The sequence below is a fragment of the Dromiciops gliroides genome, chromosome 2, assembly GCF_019393635.1.
Source record: "Dromiciops gliroides isolate mDroGli1 chromosome 2, mDroGli1.pri, whole genome shotgun sequence".
Taxonomy (NCBI): Eukaryota; Metazoa; Chordata; class Mammalia; order Microbiotheria; family Microbiotheriidae; genus Dromiciops; species Dromiciops gliroides.
In genome coordinates this window covers 75,682,604-75,696,177 of record NC_057862.1, presented here as the reverse complement: position 1 = coordinate 75,696,177, position 13,574 = coordinate 75,682,604, and the positions used below count along the sequence as shown (strand labels likewise).

The window sequence follows — 13,574 nt, the reverse complement described above, 5'->3', positions numbered from 1 at the left end:
GTAAAACAAGGGAGTTATTTAACTTGAATTTCACTTATTAGTGATTTGGAACAGTCTTTCACATGGTTGTTGATCATTTATAATTTTTCCTTTGAAACCTTTTTATATTCTTTGACCATTTTTCTATTTAGGGAATGGTTCTTGGTTCTATATATTTGTGTTAATTTCCTATATGTCTTGGATATAAAACTTTGTCATATATATATTTTTGGGGGAGGGGCAATGAAGGTTAAATGACTTGCCCAGTGTCACACAGCTAGTAAGTGTCAAGTGTCTGAGGCCGGATTTGAACTTAGGTCCTCCTGAATCCAGGGCTGATGCTTTATGCACTGTGCCACCTAGCTGCCCACTTTCACATATTTTTGAAACAAAAATTTTTTTCCCAACTGACAGTTTTCCATAGCCTCATTGATTTTACTCATGTAGAAACCCTTTTTTAAAAATGCAGCCATATTTTTCTGTTTTGTCTTTTATGATCATTTCTATCCCTTCTTTGGTTCACAGCTCTCTCCCTAGCCCTAATTATGAAAACTACCTACTTCCATTCTCCTCTTTTTTTTTTTTTAATGTCGTGGCACTATTCTTGTAGAAGTCAATTATTGGAACCAGCAATGATTTAAAGGGGGAGGATCATTTGCAAGTATTTTCTTCTCATAACTTTGAGAAAGAGGAAAGAAAGTAAACAGTGAGATCATTACTCAGTAATGCTTATGGTACCTGAGTATGTCATGGAATTGAGATGGGAATAGATTGTCTAAGGAAATTTTTTAAAATGATCTTCTTAAAGGGTAGTGATTAGAAGGCCAGGTTTTAGAGAAATCAGAAAAGTGGGTAAGGAAATACGTTATGTTAATGTATGGTTTAACTTTCAGTGTCAGGCATATATGGAATAAGAAAATTCAGAGATGCTGTGAAGGAATATACAATGTTAACCTCATTCTTTGGTCTCTTTTGTTTAAGGCTAATTTGAATTAGGTGTTCATATACCTGTTCTTAAGAAGCGGCATGGGGGGCAGCTAGGTGGCGCAGTGGATAGAGTACCGGCCCTGGAGTCAGGAGTACCTGAGTTCAAATCTGGCCTCAGACACTTAACACTTACTAGCTATGTGACCCTGGGCAAGTCACTTAACCCCAATTGCCTCACCAAAAAAAAAAAAAAAAATGAAGTGGCATGGTTTAGTACAGAGATACCAAGCAGCAGCTGCTCCAACCAGATTAAAATGTCATTCTGAAATGTTTAACAAAAGAAATAAAAATACAACATACACAATGTTAATTTGTGGTTTTCTAAGTCAGTGTGGAGCTAGCAAGGATCAGTTTCTATTTGAGTTTGACACCAGTGGCTTAGTGGAGAGATAGCTGACCTCAGAATCAGAAAGACCTGCATTGAAGTCCTGCCCTTGACACATTCTGGCCGTGGGACTTTGGACATATTATTTACCTCTCAATGCCCTTGTCATCTCTCAGAATATGTTACTGAGTAGGTACCAAGCTACATTGGTAGAGAGTTTCTTCCTTGGGAGTTCCCTATGCCAATGTAATCACAGGTCCAAATAACAATAACCCTAGTCCTTAAATACATTCTGTTATATGTTTATTTAGTCTTATTGTTTCCCACAATTTGTAAACTTCTTTCAGTTATCTATAAAATAGAGAAAGTTTAAAAAAATTGGTTGTCAGTTTTCTGCTGCTAATTGGAAATTATTAGCTCTTAGAAATGAATGAGTAGTGGGTATTTTTAAATATCTGGCTCTGATTTAAACCCCTAGTTTGACCAGAGTAAATGAACTTTGAACTGCCTAATCTATAGCTGTATTAGTGTGTTTATATAGAGAGAAGTATCATTTGGGCCAAAGAATGAGTGCTAATTGTAAATGATTTGAGGCATGACTGTTGTGGGGAATTATTGTTGTTTGGCCTTTGGTTCTCAAAGAGGTGATGTCATGAATTGAAGTGAGGGAGGGCTGTGCAAAGTCACCAATTTCACTTTCTCTTCCAGAGCCATCTGGGTCCAGTGGCAAGATATACCTGGATGTTTTTTGGTTTTCGTTTGTTGTTGTTTTTTTTTAAAGGCAATTGGGATTAAATGACTCGCCAAGGGTCACATAGCTAGTAAGTGTCTGAAGTGAGATTTGAACCCAGGTCCTCTTGACTCCAGGGCCAGCACTCCATCCACTGCACCACCTAGCTACCCCTGTTGTGGGGAATAGTTAATGAATGGAGGTAGAGAAAGAGAATGACAACAAAGGATCTGGTAGGACCATTCTAGGATATTTCTTTTATCTTCTTCCCAGTGCCTTTGAATATACCCGAGTAAAATGCCTTTCCCTTCCCCAAATAGTTCAGTTCTGGCATCAGAGATCTGGGGTTTCATATGGACTGGAACAGTTCTAGGAGATTTGAACCTAAGTATTTCCTGGTTAAGAGAATTTTCTTGCCTCTCTGGGGTTTGGACCCACCCTAGGCCAGGCTCAGTGTGATACTTAGCAGAACTAGTGAGACTTTTGAGAGAAGTTCCAAGCTTCAGTGTCAGTCACTTTGACTTCTCTGATAGTTCTCTGGGTCTATAGCTTTATGCTTTTCATATATAACCAGACCAACTTACCTGCTAAAATAATCTACCTTACTCCTCCCCAATTTATTATGCCTACAGAATAAAGAAATTCTCAATGATCACATTTAAACAATCAGAGGATTGTTGAAGGGCTTTTAAAAGTTCAGGTTACTAACTACTTGTGTTGTATACCTCACATTCTCTATATGGATAAATTCATAATATTGACATTTTGAGATTCTAGTCTCCAACTTTTCCATTTTCCCAGTCTTGTTTTGTATTGTTTGAATCTTCATTCTGAAAATGTTTAAGATTTTTGCTATGTATTTATCTGGCAACCTCAGCTGTTCAGAACACAACCAAAAGCTAGGCATGAAGGAAAGGAAGGGAAAAAGGACTCTGAAGAGCCAAAAAGTAGATGTCAAAAAGTCTGTCTTCATATCTTGCTCCACGTGAGACATGCTGGCATGGTAGCTAGAGTCTGGGACATGGAGACAGGAAGACCTTGGTTCAGATTCTGCCTCTGACATTGACAGTGTGACCAGAGGCAAGTCACCTAATCTCTCTGAGCCTCAGTTTTCTCATCTGTAAAATGGGGAAAATAATAACTAGAGTACCTTCCTCACAAGTGGTTGTGAATGTCAAATGAGACCAGGTAGATAAATCACTTTGCAGACCTAAAGCATAATAGAAACATCATTGATATTATTATTATTGTCCCCTAAAGCTCCTGAATTTTTTTCATGAAAATGTTGGGGGGGGTTGGGTTTTTTTTGGTGAGGCAATTGGGGTTAAGTGACTTGCCTAGGGTCACACAGCTAGTAAGTGTAAAGTGTCTGAGGTCAGATTTGAACTCAGGTCCTCCTGAATCCAGGGCTGGTGCTTTATCCATTTCGCCACCTAGCTGACCCCATGAAAGTTTTCACGTTCTTTTTTACTGTTCAGATCACCACCCTCCTCCCAGTCACTGAGGTTCATCTCCTGAGTGTCACCCTCTCTTCCTCACACTCACTCACTCCAAAATCATATACAGTCTATTTTCAAGCCTTGTCGTTTCTACTTTCACTACATCCCTCTTCTGTGTTCCCTTCTTTCCACTCTCACAAGCCGACATCCTGGGGCAGGCCCTCATCCCCTCACTCCTGGACCACTGCAGTAGTACTGGTGGGTCTCTCCTTAGTCCAGCTCGTCTTCCACTCAGCTGTAGAAGTGATCTTCCTAGAGCACAGCTTTCACTTTGTTACTCCTTGTGACCCCACTGTGAATTAGTCTAATTTTTCCTTAAAAGGTACTGAGACCAGGGCACCTAGGTGGCACAGTGGATAAAGTACCAGCCCTGGATTCAGGAGGACCTGAGTTCAAATTCGGCCTCAGATACTTGAGTATACTGTGTGACCCTGGGCAAGTCACTTAACCCTCACTGTCCCGCAAAAAAAACAAAAGTAAAAAACCACACAAACAAACAAACAAAACAAACCCCAACAACAACAAAAAAATCCAAAACGGTACTGAGACCTTCCTTGACATTTTGGGGCTAGGGCCTAAAGGCCAGGATTGCTGATGCCTCTTTCTTCCCACCTGGGTATAAAGCAACCACAAGGGGGCCCCAAGAGCTGCATTCATGGGTGGTACATCATCAAAGGCGAATATGGCCCTCAAGCTCCATAGTTTGATTAAATTGATCCTTGCTGAATATCCTTCCATAGTGGCTCAGAAAATCTTTTTTGTTCATGTCCTACAAGGGTCTCATTTTGTTTGCATCTCAAACTTAAACTACCTGAATGTTGGCCAGAACATCTCCCCACTCAGTAAACTCAGCTGGCTCTCTGTGATTCCTAAGATCAGATATACAATGCTCTGTTTCACAGTGAAAGCTCCTTAAAGCCCGACCCTTCCAACCTTCCTGTCCTTCATGCACTTGCTTCCTCTCCAAGAGGTACTTGACTCCCCTCCTGCAGTCTTGCTAGCTTGGCCAGCTTGCTGTTCTTGCACACATCCCTCCATTTCCAGCCTCTTTTCACAGGCTGCTCCCAGTGCCTGGAATGCTCTCCTTTCTAATAACCTCCTCTCTACTTCCTTTGCTTTCTTTGAGACACATCAAATTCCAACTTCTGTAGGAGGCCTTTCCCATCCCTCCTCCCCCAGTGTTTTCCCTCAGATACTCCCTTCCATTTATACTGTTTGTGTCTTACGTGTGCACAATTCTTCATGTACTGTCTACTCTCTAGAATGTGTCTCCTTAAACAGGCACTCTGTGTGTGCCCCTATTTGTGACTGGGTGCTTAGCATAGTGGGCACATTGTAAGCACTTAGCTGATGCTTGACTGACTAACATGCTTCCTCAGACCACAGCAGATTAGAAAATGAGGGCATTAGAAGTCAGGAGGAGAGTGAGTACAGTAGGCAGGTAAGCTTTATGGCCATACTAGATGCATGCTGGAAGGAAAGAGAGAACATGGAAGAATTTTACAGATAGGTATAGCTTTTCAAAGAGGCAGTTAGGTGGCTCAGTGAATAGAGTGCTAGCCCTGGAGTCAGGAAGATCTGAGTTCAAATTCAGCCTCAGATAGTTACTGCTTTAAATTTTTTGCCCTTTTATTTTCAAAGCCACATTCATAATATTTAGAGCTGAAAGGGACCTTATACATCATCTTGCCCAATACCTTTATTTTATAGATTAGGAAACAAAGCACAGAGAGGTTCTGAATTTGTCCAAAGTCACACAGGTTTTAAGTAGAAGAGCTGGGATTTTAACCCAGGAAAAATGGGATCTTAACCACCCTCTGCATATTAAGAATTATTTCTGAATCTCCTTGGATTTTTTTTTTCAGAACTGCAATTTTTCTTAGTATCAGCCAAGTTTTATACCACTGAATGCAAGTGAGCTAAATTATAGCATGTTGTTTGTTAAAATAAATAGTTTGGTTAGAGCTTCTTTCTTGCATCACTTTCACTTGTCTCCTTCCAATGACTCACTCCCCTCTTTCTACCCAAACTACCCCTTCAAATAGAACCATCCTTTGTAATGAAGACTTCTAAGGGAAGCAAATTACTGCATTCGCTCAGTCTGGCAATGTTGATCTCATTTGCATTATAAAATCACATCTTCACAAGTAAAGGAAGGCATACTTCACCATCTTTCTCCTGGAGTGGAATGAGTTTTGCATTGATGAGAGCCCTGATGTCTTTTCCTTGCATTTCTATGGTCATTGTATAGTTTGTTTTCCTAGTACTGCTGCTTACTTCACACTGTATCTGTTCACACAAGTTTTCTCAAGATTCTCAGAATTTTTCATATTCTTATGGCTCAGTAATATTTCAGTATATTCACATGACACGATTTCTTCAGGCACTTTTTAATCTATAGATACCCATATTGCCTTCATTCAGTTGTTAGCCACGCAAAAGCTGTTGATATAAATATTTTTGTATATGTGGGACCTTTCCCCTCCAACTTTGACTTCTCCTGGTTTATGCCCAGGAATAGAATTATTGGGTTATTCAGCAGTTAACAAAAGGAAGTTTGCTTAGCTGTTTGCCTAAGGAGGAAATAGCATTTATCTTGGGTAGACCATGACCTCTCCCCCCCTCACTTCTTTCTTTCATATGAAAATCTATCTCTGGTCAGCCAGGCAAAGTATGGTAACTTGAGAGCTCCTTGGAAATTCACCAAGTCTGAAGGGCACCATGGTGGGAGGTGGGGGGGTGGGTAGTGTTATACACCAAGGAACTAGGAAACCATGTTAATATGGCCCAAGGAAGGTGCCACCATAGTTAGGTGGCTTGAGCTTTAGACACCTGAACTAATCAAATTTTGGAGACAGCTTCCTTGTTTGTTTGTTTGTTGGATTTTGCGGGGCAATGAGGGTTAAGTGACTTGGCCAAAGTCACACAGCTAGTAAGTGTCAAGTGTCTGAGACTGGAATAGAACTCAGGTCCTCCTGAATACAGGGCTGGTGCTTTATCTACTGTGCCACCTAGCTGCCCCAGCTTCCTTGGTGTTTTTTTTTTTTTTTTTGGGTGAGGCAATTGGGGTTAAGTGACTTGCCGAGGGTCACACAGCTAGTAAGTGTCAAGTGTCTGAGGCCAGATCTGAACTCAGGTCCTCCTGAATCCAGGGCCAGTGCTCTATCCACTGTGCCACCTAGCCGCCCCTCCTTGGTTTTTAAGGAAAGAACTACCTTAACCTACCTGGAGGAGGCAGGCTGACCTATTCTGGGAAGTGGTCTAGTTTGAGTGTTTCTTCAGGAATTAAGTAAGCGTTTGGTAATTTGGGGTTGTCCTTGACAGTCACAAACTGATCTGCTTGTCTGAAGCTATACAACAATGACTTTAATAGCAGAAAAGATGCTTAAATTGATCCAGTCTCTGATGGAGTACACCAGACTGTTCTCCACAATGGAGAGGTTTGAACAGGCATTTGACTTTTATCATTCAGCTCCCTATTATGGACCGGGTTTATACAATCCTTTAGTTAATTAAGGTGTTCTGAGTAAGCTTCTGAAAGTGTCTGCACAACTCCAGTGTGTACATCTCATCCTACAGTATCTTTGCAGAGAAGGCCCAGGGCAGTCTCCTGCTTCCCCTAAAAACTTGAGTGTTACAAGTTACTGATTTTATGCTATTGATCTAAAATCTAATAATAAATTTTCCACAACCTATTTTGAACAGAAGTAAGAGTGCACTACTCCTAAGCAGACATAGAAATTATTCTGTTTTTTCAAGTGTGAAATATCTCATTGTATTAACTGGTGCAAGTGCATTTACGGAAGGGTGCGTTAAGAAAACTACAGCAGAATCAGTTGTGGTTCATTAACAGATTCCATAGTTATTTAAATGTGAAGTCATATCTCCGCTGTCCAAGTAGACTCTTTCCTATTATTATGCCCCAGATGAGCGACTCTATGGTGTATTTGGATTAAGCCTGTTTTAAACTGAGCCTCCAATGCAAACGAAGGGCACTTTTTTAGTGTCTCATTTCTGCATGAGTCTTTGAGACACTGGGATAGAGAACCTTGATAATATAAAAAGAATATATAGTATTATGTATTCTCCAGGGTGTTTTTTTTCCTCCCAGAGATGCCTTTTTTAAAAAAAATCTGACTAGGTTTCACATATTCTTCAGATTGCTTGACTAGTTTCTTTCCTTTACATATACCAGCATAGCAATATTTCTTAACCTGGGCCCATTTTTAAAAAATCTTATGCCCTACCAATTCTTGCTCCTTTTCTTTCAGTATCAAATTTCAATTCCTACTCCTAACTCCATCTCTTCTTGGTTAGCACTTGTCCTTTTTAACAGCATCTTTTGGCCCAAGAACATCAATTGGAACCTTAGAGTACCCTTAGTTCATTTATGTAAATCAATGTTGTGAATGTGTTGTTCAAATTCCTATCTACTCAAGAATTAGCAGTGTAAATTTATTCATCATAATGATTGTTTTAACTTAACATTATTGTTTTTAAATTAATATAAGTCCCTTCCCTTTTCTAAAGACTAATAGAACATCCATCTCCTTAAAGAGAATATTGTAAGCTTCATAAACTCCCTCTTCCCACTATAAATGCCTCAGCCTTTAAACAGCAGTGACCAGTCAGGGTGACCAAGAGTGAGGAACCTATCATGAGTTCATTCAACAAGTATTTATTTATTGAATACTTGCTAGGTGCAGGGGAAGATACAAATTTAGGTAAGATATAGTCCCTGCCAATTTCTTAACATATTCTGTCCATTTTTCAAAAAAGATCCTTATCAGCATTTATCAGCAAAGATAAAGGGGAGAGTGTGGTATAATGGAGAGGAAGACCTGGATGTGAGTCCAACTCAACACACTTTATAACTGGATGATTTGGGACAATTTAATCTCTCTGAACCTCGGTTTCCTCATCTGTTAAAAAAAGGGGGGGGGGTTGGACTTGATGACCTTTGAGTTTCCTTCCCTGTGAGCTAAGATGGGAAACATTTGACTAGAAAGTTGTGCATGGGAAAAGTACCTGGGAGCTCTAGTTTACTGAAAACTCAGTGAGGCAGTGGCATGTATAACAGGCTGTCCAAAAATGGCTTTCTATGTTAGGCTGCATTAATAGAAGTACAACGTCCCATAGGAGAAAGGTGAAGGTCCCATTGTACTTTGCTCCGGTCAGACCACATCTGGAGTCTTTTGTCCTTTAAGTGGTACCACATTTTAGAAAGGACCTAGGGAAGCTAGAGTGTGTGCAGAGAAAGGAAGCCACAGTGATGAGGGGACTGGGACAACATCATGAAAACACTGAAGGAGAAAAGATTTGTGGGTATAGAAGTGGAGGAGGGGAGAGGGTATAAACATCATTTTGATGATGATTCTTTTTTTTTTTGTCAGGGCAGTGAGGGTTAAGTGACTTGCTCAGGGTCACACAGCTAGTAAGTGTCCAGTGTCTGAGGCAGAATTTGAACTCAGGTCCTCCTGAATCCAGGGCCAGTGCTTTATCCACTGTGCCACAGAGCTGCCCCCTTGATGATGATTATTCTGAGGGGAAGAAGTAAGACCAACAGGCAGAAGTTACAGGAATGCAGATTTCAGCTTAATATGAAAGACTCTTTTCCTGCCAAAACAGGATGTAATACCTTGTGAGGAAGTAAGGTTCTTGTATCTGAAAGTGTTCAAGTAGAGGCTGAATGACTGCTTGCCACATATGTTGTAAAAGAGACTCATGTATAAAGGAGTAAGACCAAGTGACTTTTAAAGTCTCTTCCAACTCTTAAGATTATACGGTTCTATTAACCATTCTACCTGTCTTCCTGGAGCTAGAATGACATTTGCCATCCAGGCCTATGCTGAAATACTACAAAGACTGATTGAGATGACTGGGGAATAGATTCTGTAAGGAATCCAATCCTGAACTTGGCCAGCACAGGGAAAATATCTAAGAAAGATTTTAAGCATGTGATCTTGGAAGAGGCAGATGCTATAACCTATATTGCCCCGAAGTGAGTGAGATTCAGAAATTTACCATGAACACCAGTTCTGCCTAATGCACTCTGTGTCGCTAATGAGGCAATAGAAACACAGGGAGGTTAGATTACCTTCCCAAAGTCACTGTATTAATTTTGGAATTTCTAAGATTATGATTCCTAAGCTACTGCAGTCTCCTCGGTTTCCTCAAGTTTACTGTTGTCAGATGTATTATTGTTAAAACATTATTAATTATGAAAAAGGACTGGTGAAGAAATGTTTGAGTTGATCAAGAGATTGTGTATGTATATGTATTTAGTTTATCTGCAAGACTGCTGTAGACTTATAGATAAGAGCCAAGTACAGGATTAACATCTTGTGTTTTGCATTACTTTTCCACTGGGAACCTATTATTAGAAAAAGGAAATTATTCTTCTACCTGTTCTGAGGTACTCAAGAAAGAAGTTGCTTTTATGTTCCCTGAAGGTAATTTAAGTAAGCATGATTTATCACATGATTAATTTAACACATAGTATATCTAGAGTCAAACAGTATTTTTAAAAAACTATATACATAGCATATTAACTGACCACCATCTCCCAGCCCCGACAAATATTCTTTATTTATAGAACTTTTTTATATCCATTGTTGTATTTCCAAAAGGAAAAGAAATGGTGATGGTGAACTACTAGGTGATACTTGATTGAGTACTTACCATAAGGGGTCTATGGGTATTAACAGAGCTAATTATTTCATTGTGTTTTATTACATTCATTAGCATCTTATCAAATGACTATGGATGAACTACTGTTGGCAGCATGGTGTAGTGGATAGAGTGCTGGACTTGGAGTCAGGAAGACCGGGGTTCAAATTCTTATCCTTTTTGACCCCTAGAATTTGACATCTCTTGACCACTGTCTTCTTCTGGACATTTCTCCTTTCTTATTTTCTGTGACCTTGTTCCTTACTGGTTCTCCTCTTCTCTATCTTACTGCTCCTTCTCGTATTCCTTTGCTGTATCCTCATTTTAGGTTGTGTCGACTAAGCGTGGAAATATCCAAGGCTTTGTCTTGGGTCCTCTTCTCCTTCCAGTACTGTCTAGTCTGGTGATCTCATCAGCTCACATGGGTTCAGTTATCACTTCTATGAAAATGATTCCCAGTGTTTGCATGTTCTCTCTCTCACTCTCCCCCCCCCGCCCCCCCCCACTCCTGTATCTTGCCCTCTTCTCTCTTCTGAGCTACAGTTTTGTATCACCAACTACCTGATGAACATCTCAAACTGGATGTCTCATGGTACACTCAAATGCAGCATAGTCAAAGCAAAACTCATTGACTTTGTCCTGTTAGCTCCTCTCCCCTCCAGTTTCCCCATTATTGTCAAGGATGCACCATAACCCCAGTCACCCAGGCCCAGAGTTTCAGTGTTATCCTTGATAACTTACCTGCACTCAGCCCACATATATTCCATCTTTTGCCAAATTTTGTTGTTTCTGTCTTCAGAATATCTCTCATATCCCCTTATCATTCCTATACTCACCCAGCTACTACCCATGTACAGGCCCTCATCAACAAGCATTTACTAAACACTTGGGGTGTGTGTGTGTGTGTGTGTGTGTGTGTGTGTGTGTGTGTGTGTGTGTATGTACGTACGTGTACACAGGGTACATGCAAAATAGATCCAAAGCCATCTTAACAAGGATGCCTTCTTAAGAAAGAGGGATGTAAGCAGAGTTCCTGGAGAGGAGGAAGGTTTAAAAAGACTAGAAAATGTGGTAAAAAGTAGCAATTTGCATTTCTATAAGTAAGTTATTTACCATAAGTTAGTAAACCCAACACTCCAATCCCAGAGTGGAAGGGGAAGAAAACCACTTTGCTTTGCTTTATATCTCATAGCTAATTGATGTGAACTAAGTAATTCTTTTTCTTGCAGATTGAGGTGGCATCATGGAGTCTGATGTTGAGAGATGCAGACCTCGTGCCAGAAAGCCAGATATGGCCCTTTATGTACCTAAAGCTCGAAGAGGTTCAGTTCTCCCCATATCAAGTCATCAGGAAATGAGTTCTAGTCATCTGAATGCCGTAGTGAAGCAAGGACAAGAAGAAGGTCATCTGCCCTCAAAGAATGATGTCTTCAGAGTCAGTTCTGAACTTCAAAGACCTGTCAGTAATCCTAGCAGACAAGAGCACAAAGCCAGGGATGGAAAGAGACCTAATTCAAAATCCAAAAAAGGCACATGCTTGAAAGAAAGAAGCAGAGGAAAATTCCATACTCAGAAAGGAACCCCAGAGTCCGAAGAAATGTCCAACAAAAATCCACAAATCCCAAATCCTAGTAGTTTTTCCAAAGTACCTTCACAAATACATTTTAAGCCAAAGAAAGAAGAGAAATGTATGGATCCCCAAACCAGCAGTATAACAGTACCACAAGGACTACTTATATCACAATCTAGCACAGAAACCTGTGAGACTCAGGCTTCCAGTAAACCATTCCAAAGCGTGAAATTATGTGATTTCAGAAAAGAAGAACTAAGCGGGATGAATTATGCAGAAGGAGACTTGGGAAACAGCGTTAGTCCTCATTGTAAGGTAGTAGAGATGGTATCTCGTTCTCAGTTTTCAGATGAGCTGGTAGGTTGCAGTTCTCTTTTGAATCCTGACCATGTGCTGGCACCTGCACAGCCAAACTCACCTTCTAAAATTGTGCAAGAAATCATCCATCCAGCAGGTCATATAATGAAGTCCAACACTGAAGACATAAAGAGCATTGCTATTCAGGGAAGCCCAGAGAGTGTCATTGATCAGGCCTGCTCGGACAGTGAACCTAAGAATGTCAGTGACCTTAGTGGTCCAGTGTTCCTCAGCAGTGAAGCTGGCTTCTTGGAACAAACAAGTAAGGATCGCCTATCTGGGATTGGAGATCCTGTCTCTGACCACATGCACATAGTCAGTGTATTAGAGAATGCCAATGACATTGAGGATCCAACTTGCATGAGTAGAGAGTCTGAGAAGAATGGTGCCCCTGCTGAGGAGTCACATGTGTGCTATGAACCTCATCATTTCAGTGACTTTGCTGATGAAACATCTACAGGTAGTGAGCTGGAGGATGCCAGTGACATCACTAGCCAGGCATGCATGAGCATTACAGATGGCACATCTGATGAGACATGTGTGGGCAGCACCTCGACACTTGTGGGTGGAATCACTGAACAGGCTTGTAGCAGCATAAACAGTTTGCTAGACGGTATGGGAGTAAGTACTTACATAACCCCGCTTCTAGTAGCTAACAGCTTAGAATGTGGGAATGAAAACTCGAGCAACTTGACAGTTTGTACAGACGGTTACACTGAAGATAGTTTGTCCAGTTATCAAGAGTCAATGGGAGGACCAACAAAGAGTTTGTCAGATTGTACCTCTTTAATACCTATAAAGAAGGAAGCATCCAGCAATCCTGATTCCTGTTTAGACTCGGAATTCTACATGTTAAATAGGACAGAATTGCTTTCCAACAAGGCCTTGAGCAGTAATCTGGATCGTACAGATGACATCACAGAGTCTTTGAATAATCTAAGAACTGGTGAAGAGTTCAAGACAGGTGAGGAAGATGGCTTTGGGAAAATAGAGTATACTGTATCTTCAGACAGACAATTGGAGCTGAAAGCTCTTCATCCTTCCTCCAATGATGAAAGTGCTCCTACAGAAGAGAGCTGGGATTCTTTGTTTAATGATGATGGAGATTGCCTGGATCCACGCCTTCTAGAAGAGGTATGTTTAGATGAAATAAGATGAATGTGAGGATGTCAGTGGATCTGAGACGAGTCAGGCAAAGCGTGGGGTACATCCGTGCTAAATATAAAGTGATACTTACAGACTTAAAGTGACAAAGGTTCAAAAATCTATCTGCCTGATGTTTTAAATAAAACCCATAGAAATAACTTTGATATAGTGAACCGTAGCCTGAGGGACTTGATCAAGTATGTTAAAGGATTAGGCATTCAGTGGAGGACAATGGCTGCCTATTTGGGAGAGACAGAAACTTTATTAGAGAGAAGAACTCTGTATGGATAAAATGAATATCAGGTTGCTCTT

At 40.5% G+C, this 13,574-nt stretch overlaps 1 protein-coding gene across 2 annotated transcripts in view; it reads left to right on the top strand.

Moving 5' to 3' along the window:
- Nucleotides 1-13,574, top strand: part of R3HCC1L (R3H domain and coiled-coil containing 1 like) — a 106,884-nt gene that overhangs the window by 48,839 nt on the left and 44,471 nt on the right. For both annotated transcript variants that reach the window (XM_043989195.1, XM_043989194.1), the window contains exon 3: nt 11,419-13,250. In XM_043989195.1, the coding sequence (XP_043845130.1) occupies nt 11,433-13,250 (1,818 nt within the window). In that variant the 5' untranslated portion in view covers nt 11,419-11,432. The remainder of the gene's footprint in view (nt 1-11,418; nt 13,251-13,574) is intronic.